The 26,811-nt window shown below is 37.0% G+C and overlaps 3 protein-coding genes across 11 annotated transcripts in view; 1 reads left to right on the forward strand and 2 right to left on the reverse strand.

The window, feature by feature from the left end:
- Nucleotides 1–191: 191 nt before the first annotated feature.
- Nucleotides 192–7,562, reverse strand: yrt (erythrocyte membrane protein band 4.1-like yurt). Of its 2 annotated transcripts, XM_043420655.1 has the most exons (9): nucleotides 6,951–7,562; nucleotides 6,188–6,335; nucleotides 5,330–5,506; nucleotides 4,176–4,871; nucleotides 3,305–3,750; nucleotides 2,912–2,919; nucleotides 2,190–2,304; nucleotides 1,061–1,489; nucleotides 192–548 (listed from the first exon to the last, which is right to left on the reverse strand). In XM_043420655.1, exons 1-9 carry the CDS (start codon nucleotides 7,101–7,103, stop codon nucleotides 408–410), a joined length of 2,313 nt encoding a protein of 770 aa, XP_043276590.1. In that variant the 5' UTR covers nucleotides 7,104–7,562; the 3' UTR covers nucleotides 192–407. The 2 variants fall into 2 exon arrangements, with proteins under 2 accessions (XP_043276590.1, XP_043276591.1); XM_043420656.1 differs by lacking the exons at nucleotides 2,190–2,304; nucleotides 2,912–2,919 and having other exon boundaries at nucleotides 6,951–7,559.
- A 169-nt stretch (nucleotides 7,563–7,731) lies between these two features.
- On the forward strand, nucleotides 7,732–13,655 carry LOC122411116 (methionine--tRNA ligase, mitochondrial-like). Of its 6 annotated transcripts, none has more exons than XM_043419661.1 (9): nucleotides 7,732–7,840; nucleotides 8,390–8,666; nucleotides 8,990–9,115; nucleotides 9,960–10,148; nucleotides 10,250–10,524; nucleotides 10,643–10,874; nucleotides 11,130–11,368; nucleotides 11,821–12,055; nucleotides 12,554–13,655. In XM_043419661.1, the coding sequence occupies exons 2-9, from the start codon at nucleotides 8,396–8,398 to the stop codon at nucleotides 13,117–13,119; spliced, it is 2,133 nt and encodes a 710-aa protein (XP_043275596.1). In that variant the 5' UTR covers nucleotides 7,732–7,840; nucleotides 8,390–8,395; the 3' UTR covers nucleotides 13,120–13,655. The 6 variants fall into 6 exon arrangements, with proteins under 6 accessions (XP_043275596.1, XP_043275597.1, XP_043275594.1 ...); XM_043419662.1 differs by lacking the exon at nucleotides 7,732–7,840 and adding an exon at nucleotides 7,847–8,126; XM_043419659.1 differs by lacking the exon at nucleotides 7,732–7,840 and adding an exon at nucleotides 7,847–8,013.
- Nucleotides 13,179–26,811, reverse strand: part of LOC122411117 (dopamine receptor 1-like) — a 61,560-nt gene continuing 47,927 nt past the window's right edge. For all 3 annotated transcript variants that reach the window (XM_043419666.1, XM_043419668.1, XM_043419667.1), the window contains 5 exons: nucleotides 25,271–25,340; nucleotides 24,320–24,629; nucleotides 23,636–23,777; nucleotides 18,250–18,651; nucleotides 13,179–16,058 (listed from right to left, as the gene is read on the reverse strand). In XM_043419666.1, coding sequence (XP_043275601.1) covers nucleotides 15,771–16,058; nucleotides 18,250–18,651; nucleotides 23,636–23,777; nucleotides 24,320–24,629; nucleotides 25,271–25,340 — 1,212 coding nt within the window. In that variant the 3' untranslated portion in view covers nucleotides 13,179–15,770. The remainder of the gene's footprint in view (nucleotides 16,059–18,249; nucleotides 18,652–23,635; nucleotides 23,778–24,319; nucleotides 24,630–25,270; nucleotides 25,341–26,811) is intronic.

Raw genomic sequence — 26,811 nt, forward strand, 5'->3', positions numbered from 1 at the left:
CCCGTATTTTTTTTATGGAATTGTAATATATTTAGACTTAATTAGTGATGTTGAAAAATGGTTAAATTATGAAGGTAGATTAAGAAAAACAACACTTATTTTTGTTTTTTTTTTTCTCAAATCTTGGTTATCTCCTGGCTTGCGTTAGAGAATCAATGAGAATAAACATTAAAATGAAACAGTAAAACATCTTTTCAACGAGCTTTCAAAGCGCATTTATTTAAACTCGACAGTGCATGATACTGTCTCAATTAGGCAGTATAAACTTTATTTCATAAATTGTGACAAAAAATACGTCACGCTGGAATATTCAATACCAGGTAAAATTTCTCTATATACGACCAGTAATTAAGTAACTTAAGGAATGTTTCGTTTCAATTCGTTTTGCAAAAATATTCTATTCGCCATTAAAGTTGAGTAGTTATCACCGTTTTCCTCTTTATAACTGACGGCTTATTATTAGTCAATGATGTTTCCACGGGATGCGCAGCTGGTGACGGATCTGCGACGAACCATGGACTTATATCTGATACTGTACTACGTTCATCCTGCAAAGGAAAACATTTATTATAGCCATTATTGTAATTTTATTTCACCAGAGAGGTTTTAGAATAATAAGTCGATAAACATAGTGATTCAGAATTATTTATTATCCAGAACTGCTGCCATTTTAAAATATACTTTTTCAGAAAATGAATACGGTTGTAGGAAAATGATACCGTTAAGGTTGCAACCGTATTTTTTATCTCAATCGGAATAACGCCATGAGTTTTCATGACGCAGGCACAACTCTGAGTGTTTCAAGCTTTAATAGGAATGAATATTATCAATTTTTTTATTTAATTATAGAACGATTTCGGTTTTAAAATCAAAAAATTGTAACTTGGTTTGATCTGATGAAATGGAAATAAAGTGGGAAGTGAATTAAAATGAAACGACAAATGATTTTGGTAAAGGGTAAAATCGACTCAAATGGAATAAACAAATATTAATCAAATATTTATTGATGAGTATTGCGAAGAAGTTGACGATAATACGTTCTTTTGATTTTTTGATATACCTTATTAGGGACAGCTGTAGGGCTGCTATCGACGTCATCGTTTTTCGTAATTTTAACATCCGCTTCTTGATTCGGTTCTTCTTCTTTTTTCTCGTCATCGTATTGCGGTTCGTTGAACGGATTCAGCGATCCCAAAAAAGGATTTGAATCGATAAACGGATTTGTACTTTTTTTCGGCTCTTCAGCCCATTCTTTGCCGACCGTAACAGCCTCGTCATTAACTTCTGTACAATTAACTTCATTTTCGCGTATAAACGGATTAAATGGATTTTGAAGATGATTATTCATAGAGTTTGTAACAGCTGGCGTTGTCTTTTGTTCAACTTGGCCCCAATCGTCGACAGAAAAGTGCGTTACTGTCACTATTTCTTCAATGGCATTTGTCGTTGTACTTCCTCCACTCACTGGTAGCGTAAGCTTGTCGCCTCCCTGATTCAACATAATTGAGGCCATTAACATGCTTTAGTTTTTTTGTAACCAAAGTATCCTTCTTTCTAGATAGCACATGAGTTTTATTATCATGAATTATTTACGATTAAGTGTATTGCGTTCTACATTAATGTGAGCTTTGGATGTTTTTTCTCTTTGTAATTAGCACGATGGGACTAGTGGAGTCGCGGTTAGCGGAAAGACGATCTACGATAAATCATTCAATCGATGCGATGTGCTGTTATTGAAACAAAAATTTTCAAGCATTAATGAATCCAACATTTCAAAATTTGTTTCTACGTTTACAAGCATGCAAACTCAGCATGGTTTTTTTTCAATTCTAATAATGATATTTCTTGAATTGCTGTTTTTTTTTTTTTTTTTTTTTTTTTCATTAAAGTGAACCACAAATATGAACTCTTAAATTACACCCTTCTCGGCCTTTACATAAAACCTACATTGGGTTCTAATGACCCTAGGTTTCAATCTATCAGTTTAGAAGATGACAGGAGTTAAAAAAAGTGAGTGTATCATTGGCAATTTTTCGTTCACGAAACAAAACACTGTATCCACAAAAGGGAATGGAAAAAGTAATCTTTTTCGAAAATTAACTGTTCAAATATGGACTCGAACATCGCCAAGAATACGGTGGACCCCAAGTGTACTTTGAGAGTTCTATTCTGTGCTTCACTCCACATACGGAAATTTTTCGGAGACTCGAGCTGACTTTCACATCGAGAGACGCGGGCAACGTTTCAATATTACTAGAGGATTCAAAAGTCCTGGGCTCTGAATTTGGTATTGAATGGTGCAGCCTAGAAAAATGATCGACGAACCAACAAAGTTAGATATAAATAACTGATTCAAGAAATTTCGGATTTACACTCCGAATTTTTGCAGCTGAAAAAAAAATCTATTTCGAACCTTTACGCGATTCTTTCAATCAAAATCCAATTTTAAATCATTTTTCAACGCTTTTACTCCTCAACTGAAACCCGAACGTAAGTTATTCACATCATACGTTACATTTAGTGGAACGAGAAATTCTACCATTCCGTATAAATTGGAGAATGAAACCCTAAAAAGTAAGCCTAATTGAATTTTTGCTGTTTCTTGGATTTCTTGCTCGTATTGATCAGCAGCTATCTATAGCTGCTCAGAAAATGGATACATTAAGTTTGGAACCTATGTATACATATATATATATTTTTTTTTAGTCGATTGCGCTTTCACACCAAATATGTGATTAGAGAAAACGTCACTAGAGCTAGCGCGCGACAACTCATTTGGAACATTAACGTTCACGACAATTACAGAGTCGGTTCTATGGAAGAAAGTCTACGAAAATGATGAATTACTTGAAGTATCTGAAATCTTGAAATTTGAGTACGAATCAGAGCCATGAAAAAAAACTTGACTTACGAAACATTCTGTTATACAATCAGGGTATAACCGTTCAGACATGAACAATAGAATAAAGAACAAACTCTAAGAATAAATTATTTTCACAAAAAAACATTTCTCTTGGCTTAAAGTCCATTGAAATTGTTAGTTAGATTTCGATGAATTCTGTAATCATCAACTTCGATTGAAAATTTATTATTGTTAGGATGCGGATTACATTTTTTAATTTTTCAATTTTCGAGTTTCATCACAAAAGCAAATGCTGAATCGTTGGAGTTTGAATTTGAAATTAAAAATATTTTGCGAACTGAAATGATTGAAGGTTTTTCATTTTATGAATGAAAAGTTGAAAATTTCGGCCGAGTTTAAAATGAATTGTTTTATATTATGAAAAATGAAATCGATACTCACGACTGAGACGATAGTCGCTGCTTCGGTGCAGTGGTTTTTCTTTAAGGCATTGGGTGATTCTTCCACCGAAGTTAAGGTAAGCAAATTGGAGCTCTTTTGCATGTCCAAAGATTTGGCTTTCAATATATTGCATTTCAAAGCTTCGGGTGGTATAGGTGATCGTGGATTTGTAAGTGATGTAGCACCGATTTGATTATTTGGCACTGGTGAAGAGGCTAAGTTGGCCGTCATTGGTACCGCGAAACTCGGTTTTGATAAATCCGAATCTTTTTGACTCGTCATTCCTGTCGATTCGTTCGTTTCTTGTGGTTGCTGATCTTTTGCCAGAGACTTCAAGAGAGAATCCATCAACGGTGACGATGCAATGTTGGCCGTTTCTTGTTCCTGGGTTGCTGATGATTTGGAACTCGATTTGCTCGGACATCGTTGCAAAACTTCTTCTTCAGCTTTAGAGAAAGAGAGAAAATACACAGTTTTAATGGAATTTTATCGCCCATCGTAATAAGGATAATGAAATGATGAATAATGTTTTGTTCTTCAATTTTCAAAAAAACACTTCTCCTGTGATTGGTTGTTTTTCACTTGAAACAGTGCACCGAGTTTTATCGATTTTTGAAGGTACATAATTTCCTTACGTGAATTCTATAGAACTTTTCTATGGATTTTTATTACTTTTATTATTGTTAATTTGTATAAATTTCTTAGTTTTACAAATTTTTCACCGAATAATGTAGTTTTCAGATGAATTCGTTATTCCTCCGTCGAGTATGATAATGGAATATCTCAAAAAATGCTACCGTAAAAAAAGGAATAATTGACCGGTGAAGAGAAAGAAACAAAAGTTCACAGGTGATGAAGATTTGAAACATACCAGCCGGAGTTTGAGGAGCTTGATCATTTCGTTGTCGTTGTCGTTCACGGAGAACATGGCTTTGACGACGAGCGTAACGTTGGCTAGGTCTTCTTTCAAATTGAACAGTTCGACGAGCGCGATTGAGCTGTGTCGTTTGAAACTCGGTTTTTCCGCTGTAACGAAATCGCGAGCCCATTCGAAAGAAATTTTGTCTTCCACTAGCGCCTTTGACAGGTGCTCTCAATCTGAAGAAAGCATGATGTTCGACCGCACATTTCCACAGATGTTTGCACGCTTTTTCGTTTACGAGACGAAAGACGAAAGTGTGTTCCTGCTCGCCGCGTCCCTCGTCGTCTTCCTCGACGACGACTAACGTTAATTTCTTCTTTTTGAAATCGAGACGTCCAATTTTCGGCCAGAAGAACAAACCGATCTTTTGATTTCCTTCGAATACCAGAATCCCCGTTGGCGTCAATCCCAACGAGTATTCACATGCGTCCTTTCCCATCACCATATGCATATCCACCCCGTACATGTCCAACCATTTTGCTTTACTCAGATACGATGACTCCGCTTGAGCCGGACTCAAGCCCGAACAGTTTGCATATTCTTCAAGTATCTGGAGTTCCATCTGCTCCGTTTGTCCCGGGATGAATCGGAACTCAGATATTGTAGCTGCTGTGTGAACCGCAGGATCATAATCACCCAGTTCAGCTGTAAATTTTGAAATTATTATTTCGTTCCATAAGGTACAGTTTTAATTTTATCTATTTTGAGTAATTCATATTCTACGCACGTGAAGCAAACAATTTCTCATTATTACGTAAAGACTGTACGAGGTCGAGATTGTTCTGGGGTTTTCATGATAAACATTGAGCCTTGAAGAATGTATGTACTATTTTTTAAATTTATCCAATGCAAAAATTCAATTTGTTTGTGGAAATCTATTGGATACATATTTTTGAAAAGTTTCGTTTTCCAAGGTAATGATTTAATTAGAAATTTGAAATTTTCTTGGTATATCCCTAGTATTCTAAGGATTCGATGATCTCGTATCAAGAAAATATCAAAAATAATAATTTTTATTTGAATACTCTTATACCTTCATGTTTTGAGATTTTTGATAAACCTATCATCAGAAATTCAAATAAGTAAATTCTAGTTTGATTTACATTGAAGAGCAAGAGCTGCCAGTTGAACTGCAGTTTGGTGAGGACAATTCAGCCTTCCTTCTAGGATGTCTTGTTTCAATTGAAGAAAGAATTGATAGCGCGTCAATTCTTCTCGCAATGTGTTGGGCTCGGATGAATAAAATTTTACCTTCAATCGCAGCGTGTATGGTGGTCCAACTGTATTGAAGAAATCAAAGAATAAATATGCTAGTTGAATTTTATCCCAATAACGATCGAATTACTGATGGCTCTAGTGATTTGAAAAAAAAAAAAACACTGAACAAGCAGTTTTTACATATAAATGGGTTTCTAGGATGAAGAAACTGATTTTCAAGAATCTAGGATACAGGTAATAGAAAAACTACCTTGGATTGTTAGTGATCTGGGTGTATTTCTCAAGTATTATATAGCAGTAGTTGTTCTCGTTGATCAACTTCTGTAGCAGGTCCAAAAAGAAATTAATCTTTTTTTCAAAGCAGTAGTCAAGTTATCCAGCTTAATACCAAATGAAAAGCCAATACTTTTAAGAGTAGTGAACACCGATTCTGAGCAATTTCTATGTTCAATTAGATTTTATTTTAATTTACCAAGCGACTTTAAGTTTTGGGTTGTATCTGTATAAACTTTCAATTGAAATGCTTGAACAAAGATCAAATTCAGTAATAAAACTATTAAAACCGAGTATTATATACCAGTAATAAAATAAATTAAATAAATAGTTGAATATAAGAAAATGTTTTTCCAAGAATTCAACTTTTCCAAGCAACGATTTTATTGTGTTGTTGGAAAATAATTGCTATTGCTGAAAACCGGTGCATGCTTAATGATACTATAAATATAGACGGTTAACAAGCTTACTCTTGATCTGCTTTTTGATAGGTTTAGTAGGATCCAACCAATGCTGTACATTGTTGCTGTCCGTATATTGCAGACCGAAATAGTCTTTCTCAATCAAATCCAAACTGTAAAATACTTGTTCGTACAAGTCACTTGCCAGAGCTTTTTTCTGTAAATTGAAAAATGGAATCAAGAATTCTAATGTAATTACCAAATAGACAAGGCTTGTTTATTATGCTTTTGGTGCTGAGTTTAAGAATTTCAATTCAAACCTCTCACCAAATATATTTTTTTTTGCTATGTTGTAATCTCAAAAATTTATTTTATACAACCTCAATTTTTTTTTGCTTTAACCGAAGAAAATATTTTTTCAATGAAAATTCCATAAATAAAATCCAAGTGAAAAAATTCCATGCAATATTAAGTTACAGCACTTGATAATAATATTGGGATAAAAATTTTGCATCTTGGTTTCAAACGGTTCATACAGGTTTTTTTCTGTCTTTTCAAATCGTGAATTGAATAGATTTTCAGTGTACTTTCACTCTATTGTCATCAATGACATTTCAAAGATTAAATCACCGTGTCGAAATTGGGTGCAGCATTGTTGTTACACGTATATAGAGAGTGAAGGTTTTTGTTTTGTTTTTTGCATCGAATGAAAACATTAAAGTTTACGGTAAAGAATTCACGTTTAAAGAAATTATGAAAAAAAAAACAAAATAATCGTGTATATGAAAATGTAACACGAAATCATAGATATGTACGTATATATATGGCTTACCGGCAGTTCGATAGTCAAGTCCGTTCCGTCTAATAGTATTACCCTGCATTGAACAATATTACGATTACTAAGTAATCGTTGATTCCGTATTTGCGACGATGCATTCTGCCCACTAACACTACGGACTCGTCGCCGCGATAAAAATCTGAGCATGGTTGACCATTAAAAGAATTGATTGTACATATTTAATAGTCGTGTTTCATGTTATCCCGCACTCAATCGTTGTGATGACACAATCGTCTAAAATTTACTGTACACAGCGTCATAACAATCGCGGATTGTAAACAACGGTTCCGAAGAGAATGTCAATGTCTTGACCGTAGGGTTTCGCTCGATAAGCGAAATAAAAAGAAAAAACTCACCGCACGACATGCAACAATACGATACAGTAAAAGAATTTCAGATTAAAAGGATATAGCGAACTATAGGAAAATGAAAAATCTTATAAATAATATGGAATGTCGAAAAATGAGGACACACGATGGGACGGACTGGAACTGCATGAATGCAAAATAAAAAAAACGGATATGAATAAGTACACAACCCGCAACCGTATATGCAATTGAGGTCTCGAAAGAGAAAACGCAAACACCTTTCAAGACTAATGGATCCACAAGAATCCTCGAATAGGACTCATTCGTCAAAAGTTTCGATGCTTTTCAGTGGTCGGTTTTCAATGCCTATAGAATTATACGAGGGCGTCCCATGCAGTCTCGCGAATAGACGCCGCGTCAATTATACGTTACCCGACACTTTTATTAAAAGCTAGTCAAGTTGCAGATTACCTTACCGAGCGTTGTTAAGGAACCAACTTTTTTATTTCAAAATCTGGAACATTACAATGAGATTTGTCGTCTGCTTCCTCAAAAAGTAAAGGAGAGAAAAATTCGGTGAGGTTATAGGGTTATAGACTGCCAGTGAAAATAGCGTGTTCTACAGTTCATACAGAAATTCTACAGTTCATAATTATTTATTAGCAAAACAACAATCTGTATTAATTTTAATTTTTTTTACCATTTATCCATTTTAGTAGACGTGATCACACTGAAACAGATTCATTCCGGTTGTTTAAAAAAAACATTATTTTATTCGATTTTATGACAAAAGAATCTTCGTTTTCTTGAAACAATGAAAAAACAACAATAGTTTAAAGTTAAAATAATTTTTTTAGAAGAGGTCATTTTGTATTTCTGAAAAGCAGTTTGTATTTTCAATATTACTTTTACTAGTTTTAATTTGACATGGAATCAAAAATGGAGGAAAAATTTTGTTATTCATATAGAAAGAATAAAAAATTGCAATCTCGTTATCATTCAGCCCAACTAATGGATTTAAATTTTTGTTAGACATACTAAATTCTGTGTGTGTGTGATAGTATAATTTTCTGTCTCATTAAATCAAATAAATATAATAATTTTGACAATACTGGAAAATTTCAGGAATCAATGGCATTGAGCTTATCAAATTTTGCGGCAAAATCCCAGCGAATCAGCAGGCACCTGTTCTTCCTGAGACTTTCCCCAGCTGCGTTAATATCTCTAAATATTAGACCGATCATGACGTCATTGCCAAGAATGGAGAAAGCTCTGGAACACCTCAAGACAAATCCATACTTTGAAAAATATGCTAAGAACATAGCCAAACTTCAAGAAACTAATCCAGAAGAATTCCTTGCTCGGGTGGAGCAGAGGGAGAAAAAAGCCAAAGAAACAAAAGGTCAGTAAAAAGGATATATTTAATATAATAAAATAATCAATTTTAGAGCACCAGAAAAAGTAAAATATAAAAATATCTCAGTATGAAACCATTAAAAGAAAAACATGCTTTCATCATGGAAACTTTTTGATTCTAGTGTTTTCAAAATTATTTTCCTTATTCTCTAAAAAAGTTGAGAACATTGGGGAATCATGTCATGGATTTTTTTGGAACTTTACGGCTTACTCCTTTGGAACTATTGTATTTTTATTTCAATGTTTTTCTCTTTCCATCTGTATTCTGGATAGGAATATGATAGAGATACAAAATTGTCCCATTTTTAGCCAAACGTGAAATGGAGCGAAAATTCCAACAGCAATGTAACGCAAAGCCACATGCCGATGGAAGCGCAGCAGGGAAGAAATCAACGTTGGACAGCGTCATGAAAATAGATCTGATACATGACAAAGGCAAGGAAGAAATAGTTGAAATTTGGTTGAACTATCATAAATCGAAGGACTGTATAAGCGGTGCGATGGACGCAGCCCAATTTGACAAAATGTTTGAGAGAGGGAGAAAATATTCGACGTTTCTGTTGCCCCTCCCAAGGGAGCATGGTTACGAATTTATTGTTTGTCAATTTCATGGCACCGAAGTTCACATGACACCATTGATCTGGTATCAAACGCACAAAGAAAATGCTCCAGAGTGCCTCAAAATGACACATTATTTGGATTTAAAAGAGAGCAAAGATGTTGTATTGATGCGAGGTGAATTTGACGAAAAATCAATGACCGTCCAAGAAGCACAGTGCTTGGCAAATGAACTGCAGTTGTACTACGCCGCGGATGATCCAGCAAGGCTCGAATTGTTGAAAAAATTTACTGAAAAACCTGATGAATTCAAACACATGGATCTTATTGCACAGTTGGAAACCATTTCACTCACCGGATCCGATTCCATTGCTAATTCGAAGAAAAATAAATCGTGAATTCATCATCTTCTATGGAAACTCATTCGATTTGTTACACGAAATGTTCACGCTCATATTCTATATTTGTAGTCGCAATAAATTGGAGAAAAATATTCACCGTAGTTTTTCAATTATGCTACCAAAACTAGGACACGACTCTGTGCTCATAATTTTTTGAAATACATTTTTTTGTGAACGTCTAGCATGCAATCTTCAAAGGCAACGAGTCAAAATTTCAAAAAATATTTTTGAAAAATGATCCCTGAGTAAAATAAATCCCGTGAAAAAGTTATCAAAGTTCAACTGAGACGTATACATTTGTTTTTTTTTATCTCTTGCAGTTGTCTCTCAGGATTTCGGTCAATGGTCTAAAAGACGCGGCATTCATTTCCATGGAATTAGTTGGAGCCGCTTTCGCACGATAAAGTATGAAGCGATTAGTCGTCGATCATCAGCACGATTTTATGGAGAATATGGAAGCAAAAGGGAAATTTTTTACGTATCAACTCCGATATTTTACGTAAATGCTGGTAAGTTTATCAATTTTATTACACTTTACTGCGCTATAGGTCACGAAGTTGAAGAGCAAGTATTGAAAATAAAATAAAAAAACGAACCGTTAATTTGTCAGGACCTCATATTGGACATCTGTACAGTGCTTTACTGGCCGATTCGATGAGCCGATACTATGCTATGCGCGGTTACGAAACGGTTTTATCCACCGGTACCGACGAGCATGGAAACAAAGTTGAAAACGCTGCGAAGCTTGCCGGTCTTCCGGTTGAAGGATATTGTCGTAAAATATCGTCACAATTCAAGGATATGTGTGATCAGTTTGACGTTGGATATACTCATTTCATAAGAACAACGGATCAAAAGCATCGAGAAGCCGTACAAAAATTTTGGGTTCGTAAAATGGAACTCATAAAAGTACATTTTCATGGAAAATCATCACATTTTAACGTTTTCTGAGGATAAAGTCTTGATAATAATTTTTCGCAGACTGTTTTCATTGTTTTTTCAGACCACTTTAAAAGATCGCAATCACATATACCTCGGCAAATATAGCGGGTGGTACTGCGTGCCCGATGAGAATTTTGTAATGAGTTCCGAATTGTCGGAAATAAAAAACGCTTCGGGCGAAACGATCAAGGTTTCCGCTGAATCTGGACATCCGGTCGAATGGACGGAAGAGGAGAATTACAAATTTCGTTTAAGTGCTTTTCAAAACGATCTTAAATATTGGTTGAAAGATGGTAATTAATGACGAATCCTCAGATTTTCAGAAAAATTTCAACCCCCCAATTGTATTTTCATTTTTCACCATTAATACGGCTTATTTTTAGTCTCAATTCTTTTCGGATTACGTGAGAAACAGCAGCACTCGTCCTAAATTCTGCAATAAAACAATCCCCGTTTCCTTTTACTAAAAGAAAGGAAAAAAAACTATTGCAAAAGTGGTAAAAACTCTTTGGGAACGATTTGATGAACAGAATTATTGTTCTACACAGAAAAAGCAGTGAGACCCGCCAAGTTCCATAAAATATTATCAGATTGGATCGAGGAAGGAAGTTGCTTGGAGGATCTTAGTGTTTCGAGACCGGTCAAAAGGGCACCTTGGGGAATTCACGTGCCCAACGACGAGACCCATACTATCTACGTCTGGCTGGACGCACTTGTCAATTATCTAACTTCGATGGGCTATCCGAAACAAGAGTTGACGAACAAACGTTGGCCACCCTCCATCCAAGTAAGTAGAAAACAATCGGTGGATGGGAAAACCGACCAGAAACTTTCTACGACCTTCCGAGGTGGCCCTACACTTCAAAACTCTTGGACGCTTCACTACGGATATTTAAATGATGTCCTAGTTATTATGAGTAAAAATTTATTATCTCAAAAATATCGTAACGTAGTAAAAAAAAAAACAAGCTCCATCATACTTTCATCTTTCCTCTGTTTCTATTATTTCACACAATTTTTTTCAGAATCAATTCTGTTCGTTTCCACTAACAGCTTCATAGTTGAGTACGAAATTTTTCGATTTATTGTTTTTCAACGGGTATTTTAAATTGTTTAATCCCGAGACTATATGAAAAGTAGTTTGATGTTGTCCTCGGGTTCGATAACGACACAATGAACGAAAAAAAGCAGAGTTGGTGAAATTTTTAGTTCATTGTGTTGATCTTTATTTTGTTACAGGTTATCGGCAAAGATATATTGAAATTTCATGGAATATATTGGCCAGCTTTTTTAATAGCAGCCGGTTTGGAACCTCCGAAAACCTTGCTGTGTCATTCGCATTGGACTGTGGATGGCGAGAAAATGTCAAAATCGAAAGGAAATGTGATATCACCGTTCGACGTAGCGAAAGAATTAACGAGCGATGGTTTGAGATATTTCCTTCTTAGAGAAGCCGTTCCTCACTCGGATGGGAGTGAGTATTGATATTTTTAAAACAGTAAACGTACGCTTGGTAACAATGAAAAGTTGTGGATGACCTCAGAAGGGGGAAAAAAATAGAAGAAATGAGAAAAGAGAGCCCGAGGGAGGTGAAGTTTGTATAGCGAGCTCGAAAACTTCCTTTCCATTCATCATTGCCTTTCTCAAACATTCGCGAACTCGTGAGTCTTTTTCTTTTTTCCAACTACAGTTCAAACTTTTCACAAGTGCTGACTTTTATATTTCTTCTCGTCTTCGCGTTGAAAACACTCGAATACGCGACTCGCGTTTTTTGGAATTCGATGCTTTTCTCGGTAACGAAATTTTCAAATTGTTTCAAACGTGCTCCCCTTCGCTGTCGAAAATCGAATGAAATTCCATCAAGTTTTCAAAAAACGATAAAACAAGATGATTCGGTAATAATGTGAAGAATCTGTGATTTTATGTAAAAATTTAAATGCTCGTGAGAATAAGAAGAATAAATTGTTTCCAGACTACAGCGATATAAAAATTCGTCGAGTTCTTAATTCCGAATTGGCAGACACTTTGGGAAATTTGGTGAGTCGTTGTATGGGCAAAAAAGTAAATCCATCAGGCGAAATAGCGGATCCGTCACTGCACGTGGAAACCTTGAATTCAGAAATTTCGCGGGAGCTCGTGGAGTCCCTGAAGAATATGAGCAACGAGGCGGAAGATCGTTACGAACAATTGAATTTGCATCACGTGGTTGACGTAGCAATGCGAGTTCTTCATACAGCAAATATAATGGTTGAGCGGCACAAGCCCTGGCAATTGCGCAAGGAATGTAACGCCGGTAGCGAGGAATCGAAAATTCAGTTGGAGGCTGTAATATCTTTGGCATTAGAATCGTGCAGAATGAGCGCTCTCGTATTAAGCCCGATAGTTCCAAAGTTGTCCTCGAAGTTGCTCGATTACATTCTAATACCGCAAAATGAGAGAACTTGGTCGAACGTTCAATTCTCAAATGGCAGTAGTTCGCGACAAGTTCGTGAGAGCAGAGGCGCTCCAGCGCCGGTGTTTTGTCGTATAAAGATCTGAAAAGGGGGAAGAGGAGAGGAGCAAAGTGAAGAAAAAGAATCAACAGAAATAAACGCTCATTGATTTGCTCTACAAGAAAAGTTCGTCTTTGTTTGTTTGTTTTTTTTTTTTTTTAATTTTCTCCTTTTTTATATTTAATCGCTCATTTTACACAAGATTTATAATCTAATACGATAAACCTAGATATGTATTTACAGAGAGTGATGGAGAGATACTTGGAATATGACGTCGTTCTCGATAAGGGCAAGAGAGAAAGAGAGTTTAGATATAAAAGAACGAGAGGTGAGAGACAAGGATTTTATAGAAAGAAAGATAGAAAGAAAGAGAGAGATCGAGAGCCGCTGTATCCGGCACGACGTTAATTCCCTGTATCGTTTATTTTTTTGTTTGTTTTATATTTGATTTTTTATCAAGTGTAATATTGCCTGGAGGGTGCGAGCAACGAGCTTCGGCTCATTTTTCCAAGTCTCGTTGCATGGACCCGTTTTTTTCTTTTCATTATTCAAATAGAAAAATAAATAAATGATCATTTACAAGATGATAGAAATGATTGTAACGGCATCGCCTCACGTACATGTGTATAATCGCGTTAATGTGCTGCTTCTCTCATCGATCGATAATCGTCCGTTTTCTTTGTGCCCACCCTCATCATTTACGTGCTTTTTATGACGATGCTAATCTTCTTCGGACGAGATAGGCGATCGATATACGCGGGAGCCACCCGGATGTACGATATAATTTATACCATTGTTAAATAAATGCACAAATGGAGCGATATTAGAGAGAGAGGCCCCATTCTTAGTATAGCGATATGACTTTTCTTATTTTTTCATTTTTTATCTTTCTCTTTTTTGCCACTATTGTATAGTTTGCTTGATGATTGTCGTTGGCGTGTGGTCCCGCGCAGCCAGACAACGCTCGTACGCAATCTTTTATGCATATATATATGAATTTGTACGAGGCCATTCCATGACAAATCGATCAGACTGCTTTCACCGCTATTTATCTCATTTTTTTTTATTTCGCTTCTTCGGTGAGCTCTATTCTGGCAAAAAATTGGAGCGATTTTTCTACGACGTAAATTGAAGATAACATTCAAGTTTTAACCACGGAAAATTTTATGGATTCGACTTCAATATCGACTTTTTTTTTCATCCAAGAAAATTACTTGCAGTAAAGTTTTTCTCATTAACGCGCTACTAATGTTTTGAAATATGTTCCCAAGTGTCGTGCAGATTTTACTTCATTTTGGAATAGCTCGTTTTGAACAAACGAAAAATTCCACTCCAACTTATTTTACCATTTCCTTGAGCAATTAACCAAACGAGCTTTTCAATGTCAAGCTTTTTGCACGATATTAAACGGAGTGCTACGTCCATAACCGGGAACCATTTTCCTATCGATTTCGTTGGCTTCTGGCTATTTCAATCTTTTGAAGTTATTGCTTTTCAATCAGCATTGTTCTGTGCACTCCATTTTTTTTGTAGCTTTTTTACCTTACGGATTCTCAATTTTTATGCTTTTTGAGCTCGAAATTCAACAAAAATTGGAAGACTTAAAAGTTAATGGAGAATCTCTCTGGTTGACTGTCCAACTTTTCGCAAAAATTCTTTCACTTTTCGCATTTGATCTTTCAAATTTTTCTTTCAACCCACAATTTTTTCATTCGATTTTTTAAATCGACAATTTGCATGTTTTGTCACTAAATTCAAAGAAATGAAAGACGTGTGAAAAGAATGTAAAATTTTCCCGATTTTTCGAAAATTTCGGAACATTTTTCGCCGGCCTTTTTAAACAGCAGTTCGCACATACGAAGTTAAAAAAAGTTGAAACATTTCAGCCAACTTTGCGTCTCGTTTCAACCACCAAAATAAACTAAAACTTTCTCCGATCAACGGAGGATAGTCAAGAATAAAAAATTGTTTTTACTTCTGTTAAATTTTTAAATACCCCTTCGAATCGACGAGTCTAACAGAGTTTCGAAAAGTGAGCGACATTTATTTCGATCATTCCACTCCATTATTCGTTCATCTACGAACGATAGCATTTTATTTTTCGTTGAAAAATAAAAATCGATGAAAAACCAATGCCCCGTTATTTTCCAAGATGGAAATACCTTCAAATTTCAAAGCTTGTTTCCTGTCAAATTCGCGACATTCGCTTTAATAATTATTTTTTAATTTGTTATGGAGAATGGTGGAAAAGAAAAAAAAAAAACAATAAAAAATTAAGAGCAAATATCGTCATTATTTGAGCTCGTCAAAAACAAAAAATTCCCCCAAACTTCGAAGCTCAATTTTCGAAAAAACTGAACAACTTTAGCAACCTCTCTTCTTCGTGTCGTTATCCCGAAAATAATTGACAATTTGAAAGATGAGAGCTACGTCGATTTGGCCCGGAAGACCTCGCATATTTTCGTACGAGATTAGCGAGTGAATCGAGGAAGCGTACGATTGGAATAAAGTGTTTTTTCTTTTCTTTTCTTTTCTTTTCAAGGGATGAGCAGGCGCATGTGCATTTGTTTTTGCACGCGTACGACGTTCGTACGCGTAGACTCGGACGAGCAGAGGAAGCAGGGGGCTGGAAGAGAGGACGGATGGGGGTGGAAGGGCTGGAGAGGAAGAGCGAATATCAAGGAAATGTGTGCTGGCTCATATCGCACTGACTATCGTGTCACGATGTCTCTGACCGATGACCGAGCCAACGTTACAACTGTCTCCGCTCGATCTTGGACTGATGTTGCACTCGATGATCGAACCGTTCCGTTTTTGCACAATGACCGAACGGAATTCACCGCACTCGCTCGTTGACGGCTGATTGCCTCGGGCCCTCGCCCCTTTCGTCAATATTCGCTTGAAAGCCTCGCGAAATTCCGTATTGAAGATACTGTAGATTATCGGATTGAAGGCCGAATTGCTGTAACCGAGCCAGGTCAGTACCTGCCAACCATCAATTAATTTCTTCCGTTATAAACGCAATCCGTTCCTCCTCGTGCCTACGCTTCGTTATCGTCCTATCTCACGTGGAATAATTCGGCTGATTTCGCTCAAAATCAATAGGTCATTAACTCTCTCTCCCTTTCTCTCTCTCTCTCTTCGTGAAAAACGGGGGAAAACGAAAATTCACGCTCCGCTTAATGATTCGTCAATCCGATACTATTTTAATTGAACTACGACCGTCCTACCGAGCCGTGTCGTGTCGTTGCTTCCAATCTCTTTTCATTTTCACGCTTTTTTTCAACTATTTTCTGGATGAAAGGACTGAGCACTCTCATCGGGGTGGATTCACTCAATTGTTCCATTGCTATTTTTTTTCATTTCAAACATTTTCTCGCTCCTATCAGCGCAACGGACCAAACTCTCCATCCAAAAATACCAGTTTTTCGTCCGGAGCACACTTTTTCGAGTAATAAATTCACTCAAACGTTGCCATGAGACAATAAACGCGAAAAACATTCGGCATCTTCGATACAGTGCTGCCATCGGTCTTCGCGGTAGCAAATCCTTTTATTTTTTTTTTTCAAAAAGAGATTCGACGGAATATACCCAAAACTTCTAACTCATTGGCAGAATTGTTTTGAAAACAAGAAAAAGTCTAAATACTCGTTTACCAATAAACGGAAAATAATAATTCGATGAAATTTCAATAGATTTGCAATTTGAAGTTAAGGAAGTTGAGGCATTAAAATGAAAATGGTGTCACCGCTTTTAAACCGATTGCATCTTATAAAGTGAAGTGTAAAAAAGAAATCAGTTAAATTTTCAGACAGTTTAGGAGCGTCGTTGCTGAGAAAAATCAATAACAATTTGGGCCAAATAACATGTAATCTTATGGAAGTCAAGACACATTCAGTGATATCTCCGTTAAAAATGATGCTAAAAATATGAAATTTTTTGGGCAACATGAGCAAGGCTTGCCGAATAATGTCAATTTTTTTCAGATTTATTAGGAGATTTGCTGAGATTATATTAATAATAATCTGTTTCCCGTGCAGTTTTTTGAGGCTAGGATCGTCACTGTTCGTGTTTTCGACTGAGCTTTCACCAGTTTTTCGTCTTTTTTCCCCAACTTTTATTTAAAGTGTATGCAACATTGCCAAACTGTAAACTGGCCTAACTTTTGAAAGGTACAGGTCATCACTTTTGCATAAAAAAAATGACTGTACAGCCTCAACTTCCTTAAGGTGTGAAGGGCAACAGCAAATCTTAATATGGAAACTGGCTAAATTGAAATATTCATGGCAGAAAATGATAAATTTTTTATTTTCAGGCTCGGGTGCATAGAACTTTTGTACTTTTTTTTTCAAACACGAGGGAAAAATATGACAGAGGAGAAAATATAGAAGAAAGTAGAACTTCCGATAATCATACCGCTGGAATTCTTTGATGTTTCTTTTTTGTGAGCAATGAATTGGAACCTTTTGGACAAAGAGAGGAAATAAATGAAGGAGGCAACGCAGCGATCGGTAGAGATGATACAATAACACAGGTGTAGATGGAAAGATTGGCTCGTGAGGGGAAGAGAGGAAATAATGGAGAAGATGAAACAGGACGGTAGAATGGCTAAGAGAAGCAAACGTGATAGGAGTGAAGAATACAAGGAGGGCAGAATAAGAAGAAGATAAAGAGGGAGCAAAAGAGAGTAAGAATTCCACGTACCCGAAGTGTACTGGAATATTGCAAAGATAAATAAGACATTAAATACTCTCATGGGTGATAAAAATTTAATGTATATGCACCCTCGTTTCTTCGAGCTTGTTAAAAGTTTAGCTTGCTTGAGACGAGCCTGCTTCGAGAAATAAAATATTTCCAATAATTAATATATGAGAAGTAGGAAAATCAAATATTCCAATGGAAACGTTAAATATTTCTCGGATCGTTTGCCACTGATCGAATTACAAGATGGAAAAATATCTGGAAGAAAATTGAGAGCACTGTTCCGCAGCTGGAACACGTGGAATGATTCGATTTTGGTGTTTTTATAAGGTGATAATTGTCCATGTTCTGCTTGAAAATGTTTCGTTGAACACAAATATTTCCACATGAGATACGCGATCAGCATAATCATAAAATATAATAAATAATTAAAAAAAAAAATAAGAGTCTGAAAAGGTACGAAGGAACGGTGTACCTGAAAAGCTCGATCGGGTATGCAAGTTTTGCAGAATGCAGCGACGATATTGACGCAAAAAAATGGGACCCAGCATATGAGAAAAACTCCCATAATGACGCCAACTGTTATAGCGGCTTTGTGATCCGAGACGTGATAGGGACTCGTTGGTTTCGTCTTTGTCGGTGGTTTTGGCTTGGACGTTGCCAATTTACATCGCGTACTTTTGGCTCGAAAACTTTTGCCGATTGATGATGGATCGGGCAGTTTAGTTACGGCCCTTATGCTCTTGACGTGCTTCTGGGCATAGCAGTACAGCCTGCAGTAGATACCGACCATTACGATGCACGGCACGTAGAACGATATGCACGAAGATACGATGGCGTAAGTCGGTGTCAGATCGAGGGCGCAAGTTGGATACTCCTGAAGCCGAGATAACTTCCTCCCTCCCGTAAACTCGTTTTCTTCAGTCTCTCGTACACAATGCAAAACTGGTGCAACTACGATTTACAGTGACACAAGCACCCGTGCATGCTCGCTAACAATCATTTTACAACAATCAACGCTGCTTATTTCGCAAGACTATCCAGCGGGAGAATGAAATTTTAAAAATCATGTGGCAAAGAAGGTGGTCGTTAAACACTCAAATTTAAAAAGCTTTTAATGGCGCATTTTTCATCTGGATGAATTTTCATGAAAATTGGTACCCAAAGGTACCAAACTTTGTTCTCGGAGGTTTTCGGCGTCGCTGATTACGAGACCGGCATTAGATTTTGAACGTTCTAAATGGTGGATCGAATGTGGTGGGGCGTCGGGTTTAATTTTTCTTATTTCTACTCAATATTTTGACTTGAGTTTAGACACTTGAAATATTTCAGTCAGAACTTTATAATTTCTAAAATCCTACATGACAAATTTGGAATAGCGGACGGAAAATTGGAAGAAAATTAACAAACTGCGATAGGCCAATGCGAAACTTGTTCCTTGGGGGTTCTCAGGGGTCTTGGTAATGAATTTGAAGCTAGAATTTTATCATTCCTAAACCCAATAAGCCGGATCCAAGATAGTGGATGAAAAAATGTAGAAAATCGACGCAACTTGTACCTCGAAGCATTTATTTCCTGCCATGAAGATCACATTTTTTCACAACATGTTTGTGTCTCTCTTTGCGTTATCCGGAACTAATGACGAGGACGTGGAGAGCATCCTTATTCATTTTTGTTTGTTGTGTTTTTTCTGTTTTTTTTTCTTCTTAATTTCTGTCTGTCATATTGGATCCGCTATTTCGAATCGATCACCGCAACCCCGAAAACCCCTGAGTACAAAGTTTTAGAAAAATTACTAAGTATTTGGAATTTTACGTCTTGAAAAAATCTGACTTAATATTCGTAATCAGTGACTATAAAAACTCCTAGATACTCCTTTTCAGTGGAATTGGTTCAATATTAGCGTAGCAGTCTCACTGCGACTGGAAAGGGTTAAGAATCGAGTGGCAAAAAAGTTGGTCACGTTTTAAGAGAATTTAGAAACTACATGTGGCTGAAAAAAATTCAATAACAATCTACATAAAATAACATGCACAATTATGGTGATGGAGACACGTAGTGAAATCTCTTCGTGTAAGATGACCCTAAATATATGCATTTTTAAAAATAATTCTTTCTCACAATTAAGGATCGTTGGTTAGTGTTATTTATTTATTTTTATTAGAAGAACTTTAGATTTTGTATCAATACTTTTACTCACGGACATGGATTTCATCGATTCTGATTTTCCCGTGCTTAGACTCTTTACTCATCGCTGAGAGCTCATCGCTTTTGAGTAAAAACAAAATGACTGTACAGCCTCGACTTCCTCGAACCACTGAATGCATGTCATTGGAATTTGAGTGGCATTCCGTGCCGAGTGTGGAGGAATTTCGATATATTTTGGGCTGGAACGATTCCCAGCTCTATGAATGCGATTGAAACTTCGTTGGAGTTTCGTACGTAGTTTATAAGGGTTTTGTTATTTTTTCAGTGTTTTGGGTACGATTGAAATGTGGTCGAAGTTTCGTATACGAAGCTTAGAAGAATTTCGTTACTTTTTGGGTGTTCAAAGTTGGACGCGATTCGAATCGCTGAATGCGGTTGAAACTTCGGTGGAATTTCATACGCAGTTCATGAGAATTTCGTCATCGGTTTGGATGCTTACTGTTGAAAGTAATTCGAACGGGCATTCTGTTGAATTACACTCGTTTCTCGTATTTCTACTCTCCATTTATATCTTGATATTTCAATAAAATATTCATAAATCACTTGATGAATATACGCTGGAATTAAACCGTTCCAGAGAGGTTGTAAACGTCGATTTACACGGGCACGTTGGTCTCAAGATTCTCATGGTCAAAAAAATATTTTCATTAAATATCGTATCTTCAAAGTTAGAATAATTAAATGTCATTCTTATTCATTTATGAATGACAGCAACGAATTTTTTTTGGCTAAACCATTTTGCAGTATTAATCGTGATGTTTTTTTTCCAATTACAACAAATATAAAGTTGAAGCCAAAAAGGATAAAATTTAACTGATTTGCGAATAAATAAAATGACAGTCGTCATTTGCCGTCGAGAGAATCGTCATTAACGAGAGTAGTTACCGAATAATCAAGTTCCTAGATAAAAAAGGTTCGTTCATAAAAAGCAAACCTTGAAAAGAAATTTGTTCATTGTATCGTCCGAGTCGAACCCGTGCCATGCCAAAGTACAAAGACTTATAACTTGGAAAAGTTTTTCAGTTAACTTTCAATAGATCCTTGAAGGAGCAAGGAGAGACTTTGAATTATTCTTTTCTCATTCAATTTGAAATTCGATATTTATCGGTTACACTAGAGTACGCGGTTGGGGGTAAGTTTACTCCTTGCTTGTCTTTAGTTGCAAGGTGTTCGCGAGAATAAGAAAAAACCGGTGTAAAATTGGAGCAGGCGATACACCGAGAGCGTTCGAATTCTGTTCGATCGGTTCCGGATTCATCCCCATATGCATGCCGCCCTCACCCCTTGTCGTTTATTGAGACTTATTGCGAAATCTCTAGACAATTCAAGTACCTTTCTCGTGCTGGGAGAACATAAAAATTTCCAGATCTCTAAAGAAATAAGTTATCTTGATGCTACGCTATCCACTGAGAGGAGTACGTTTTTCTTTTCTTTTTTTTTTTTTACACGGAGAGAAAAAAATAATAAGAATTACTATGCCGTCACAGTGTCAGGGTTTCTATATCGCCCATTTCGAAGGTTTCTACCAAAACATTGTAATTTTCGTGCTGTTTCCAAATTTCTGAATTGCTTGTTTTACCGTTAAGCATAGTAAAATTCCACGAGCTTGAATACAAGTATCGCCGATCCGCCGAAATGTTTGGAATGGCACATGGCCGAATTTCATTCGCGCTTGAATATTTACACGGGGATAAAAAAATTGTTAAAATTACTATGACCCCATAGCTCGGGGTTCTACATCGCCTATTTTGGAGGTTTTTACCAAAACATTGTAATAATTTTCAAGTCAATTCCGAATAAAAACTTTTAAATTACGTATCTTGCTGCGACAAAGGTTTAAACTGTGCTATTCTTTCCTACGTACTTCACCGAGGAAACATTGTAAAATTAATGTTGACTCGATGCTGAACCGTTTTCACAATCGAAATTAACAGTTGAACATAGTCAAGTTTGAGGAGCCCGAACACGAGCGTCCATGAACCGGCAAAGTGTTTAGAAATTTACTGTGGTACATAACAAAATTTCGTTCGCGCTTGTACGATGCTTGGTATCGCACATTAATTTTCATCGAGTTCTCGTTTCACAAAAAATGACTATGTATGATCGTAAGAATTAATAAATACTTTAATTATTTATAAATTTATTATTATTATTTTTATTATTATAATTTATTATTATATTATATTTTATTATTATATTTTAATTATATTATTAATAAATTATTAATAATAATAATAAATTAATAAATAAAGATATATAACCCTACTCGTATGGGACCATAGTAGTTTTTACTGGATTTTCCTTTGCGTGTATGTAGTGAATGCATGCGGAATCCTTCGTCACGAGGAAAAAACAAAATATACTTTTATCAACCAAATTCAATAATTATTCGAGTAAACACATTTTCCCATCACAAAAACATTCGAGCTCGGAGTTGTGGCCTGTGTTAGTACCAACTTTATCGAAGAAAATGTGTCGTACGTAAAAAAATACGTAAATATTTGGCGTGCGTCATCGAATATCGTGCCGAATGAAACTACGGATATAAAGAAATAAACGTTAGAACAATATATCAAATGAAACATCCAGTTTTTGACGACTCCGTCAAAGCCTGAATGAATTCACAGAGCTCGATCGATTTCAAATTTCAGGCAACGTTCGAAAGTTTACTCTCAATGGAAAATGGGATTCCATTTAGAATGCGAGTGATAAAAGCAAGTGTGCTTCTCAAAGTTCTTGCAAACGCTATTTACTGTGATCGCAATCCGGCCAAGAAAACGATTCGTCAGTGCCTGTTATACAAGAAAGTTTTTCACCTCGGCAACGATGCCATTGTGAGCTTCGAGCGATTATTCATTCCCGAGTTATAGACGCTTAAAGTCACGGCTGCGGTTTTCCCATCGACGGCTCATAATTCAGCGAAAAAAATTGCACAGGCATCACTCAAAAAGCAGATTAAAGAGAATGTGCATGGATTCATATCCTTCGGTTGGTATCTAACACGCAAACATCGCAACTTCGCGTTGTGGCCTAATGTCGATCGAGAAAAATATTGGCCGAATCATAGAATTGAAAAAAAGTCACTCAGCTTTTTGATAGCGAACGCGCTTTCTCAAAAACTTTTAAACCATTCCCATCGAGTTTTTTTTCATCTTTTCAGGATTCTTCTATAAACGAAAGTTTCCGAAAATGAAAAAAAGTGGAATTCTTTCAAATTTTTCTTTTTTTCCTTCTTTTTTAAATATTTTTTCTAATTTCCATCTCTTGCAGAATTTTTTCTCCATACATTTGTACAATGCGACTCGATTGTTTCCTTTAAGACGCAGTCAAAGTGCATTGATATTTGAGGTGATCCCGTTTTACCCTGAAGAAATTTTTTTTTTTTTTTTTTTTTTTTTTTAAATTGCAAGAAATTATACATTCCTCGGTATTTGAGAAGAAATAAAAGAGATTCCTCGAATATCTAAAAGTCCGATATTTCGCTCCCCTACCAGAAATAGGAACATATAGCCTGAAATTTGAAGTCGAATGGAGCCTCATCAATCACTTGCAATAAATATCTACGCATAGTGTTGAAAAGTGTGAGCTGCGAATTCGTGTTGAGTATTTATACAGAAAGCGGTGTCTAATTAATTATTTTTCGAAGCGCGTACCTGCTCCCCTTCGGTATAAACAATCGGTTCGTCAGGTCTGTGAAGGCCGAGGCTGATTGGTACGAAGGAGATGAGGGCAGCCAAGAGCCAGACCGTGGCGATGCTACCAACGGCCACCCGACGGGTCACCCAACGACCGTATCTAATAAAATATTGCAAATGAGGCGGAAGAGCGTGCGATATTATTGGCTCATGAATAATGTATCGAGAGACTGTTATCGGGGCGGCTTCGGGGAATAGGTGAGAGGAAAAAAGCCTCGAGGAAATAAAGACAATTGGAGGGACAGGGTAGGGGATTGGGAAGAAAAGAAAAAATTGAACGATATCCGGAAACGTAGCTATTAAAGGTGACAACTCATCTAAAATAAAACGTCCCCATTACTGTAACGAGGAGGATCGTGCGGTGGATTACACCGACGATAAATAAAGGGAGCATAAAGGTGATGAAAGACCAGAGACGATGGTTGAGGAGGCAAAAAAAAAAGAGCTGGACGAGATAAAACCGATGCAATTATAAGCTCCGAAAAAATGTAGTATAGATCGAAGATGATTGTCGAAGATGAGACGTGAAAAAAATCGAGGCGCATAAGCTCTCCGGAGTATCGGACGAGGGAAAATTAAGAAGAAACCATACAAGAAGAACCATACAGGTATCGGAAATTTAATAATAAGGAAGAAAAATACCTGAGAGGATCCTTGATGTGGATATAGCGATCGAGGGATATCGCGCAGAGATTGAGAATGGAGGCAGTGCTGCACATCACGTCGAACGCTACCCATGTGTCACAAAAGCGAGGGCCGAATACCCAATAACCGAGTAGATCGTTGACACCGGCAAAAGTCATGACGAGACAGCCGACAAATAGATCGGCTATCGCAAGCGAGGCCAGGAAAAGATTGCCGATACGTCGTAGACCCCGGTCCGTATAAATTGCGACGCATACCAGCACGTTTCCCGCAACCGACAGGAATATCAGAACGAACAGCAGAAACCCTACGGGAAGACACAACAAAAAAGCAACCACCCAAACATTCACTCGTCGAGCCCTTTTTTCATCAATTAATTGTTCGCTCGTATCGATTATTTGTGGGATAAAGCGACGCTGTGAAAAAGCTCTGGAAACATATGAAACCGGTCGACGAGCTCGAATCGCTGAGGGATTTTCTTTTCGTTCGTTCACAGCATTTTATTAAGTATAGCGTGACAATTTGTTTATCGTTTGTAACAACTAAAAGCTTCGTCGACGGAAGTTAAAAGCGCATATTTCGAAGTGCGTGAAGAATATTATATACGTAAGAAAAAAACGCTTCCGAACAATTCTGCGATTGACAGTTCGATATTTCCAAACAATTGAAACGTCATTCAAAGCAGTCCTGAAAGACCGTCAAAGGGTAAAAGAAAGCAACAGTTTTCCAATGTCATTTATAGGAAAAGCGACTCCGAAGGAAACGAGCGTTTGAAAAAAAAAAAAAAAAAAAAAAGCATTTAAATGTATGAAAAATACGTCGAAACTATAGTGCTGGATATTTTTCATATGAAATTCTCTCCCGTGGTCGCGAACGTTGTCAAACAAACAGGGCCGCGATTACGAGGAGTCTGAACGATGCTGGTAATAATTAATGCGTTAAGCCCACCAACGAGAAGCAGCGAAAGCAGCGAGAAGGCGCCCTCCGGAAGATCCTCTTCTCCCTCTGTCAGATTACTCTGCAATCAGATGTAAAAAGCGTGAAGCAAGATGCGGCTACTCGTATAATTTTTTATATTCTTTCTCTATTCCTTCTCCGTTTAGCAAGGCAAAGCTATTGGTATAAATGCAAGGGCGGACCCCGGAGAAGGGTCTAATAAATTTCTTCGTGTGGGATTTAGTCGTGTCGAGCCTGTAATACTTTTCTAGGTCTACTAGACTCGGAGATCGCAAGTGTATCGTGCGTCAGTAGTGGGAGGCAGTCTGACAGATCGTCGGAGATTGCGTGTAGGCGATAAGGATCAACATCCTTTTCCCTCCGGTTCCCTCCCCCTTTGCCCCTTCCTGACCCCTGCTGTCGCCCCTTCGAAAAGCAGCCTCGGAATTCATCCCTCACTATCATCCCCTCACGTACTTCCAATTTATTCGAGGCTGAGAAACACTCGAATTTGCGAATAAAGCCATCCCTGAAATCGAAGTAGTTTCCTCGAGAAAATTTCCCCCTTGCTCACACACGCGCACGCCACTACCTTACTATGCCTTCTACCAACTCCTCTCCAAGCTTCCTTCCACACATACGCGCATCAACGTTTTCATACACTCATACACAAATACACACGATCGATCATAATTTGCTTCTTCGATATAGTACAAGCTGAGGTGTGCACCTCCGATTAATTTATACGCTCTGACGATTCAATGAATCGCTGAGCTTTGCCTACCTCTGTACCCAGTAACACATATGCTATTTTATGATGATGATGGCGTCGACGTAACCCCTGCTGTACGTTAGATTTATCGATTCTTTTATGTACGTGTCAACATTTTCTTGCTCTTTTTTTTCTCTCTCTCTCTCTCTCTCTCTCTGTTCTCTTGTCCCTCTTACGAGGAGACGATTGCACCCTTTTAAACACTCTGTTATTATCCTTAATTATGTTTTCGAAGAGAAGAAAATTCGCCTCTCCGGATGGGATTTTGCCCAGCATTGCTGAACATTTTTCTAGTTCATTTCATCGTTCGTTCGAATACGTATCCTCTTGACCATGACAGTAATGAATTCCATATTCTAGCCGGGAAAATTGATCGAGATGGTGGTTCGAATGGGTGTTCCGATAAAACCTACAGAACAGTATACCTTTTTTGTTTTATAGGGAAGTATAGGGAAATGAGATTGAAGAAATAGTTATCCACTCGGAGAAGCACTCAAGGATAGTGACATTTATGAATCAGGCTGTCCTGGAAAGTGGACATTCACGTCTGGAGTTATTTAAGGATAGTGCGGAAAAATGAATAAAGTGGAACACGTGCAAGACGTATTATCCAATTTATCACTTGACCAAGTTGGCAAAATGTAAATGTAGAAGAAAGGAGGTGGATCCGAGGGGCGGGATGTTACTTTTATTTCCCTTTGGAAATATACGACAGACTCGACGGAGTGAGTACTTTTTGTGTAACGTCACAAGAGATAAAATGAATATCGTAATTATACTG

The sequence above is a fragment of the Venturia canescens genome, chromosome 5 (genome assembly GCF_019457755.1).
Source record: "Venturia canescens isolate UGA chromosome 5, ASM1945775v1, whole genome shotgun sequence".
In the NCBI taxonomy this organism is placed as follows: Eukaryota; Metazoa; Arthropoda; class Insecta; order Hymenoptera; family Ichneumonidae; genus Venturia; species Venturia canescens.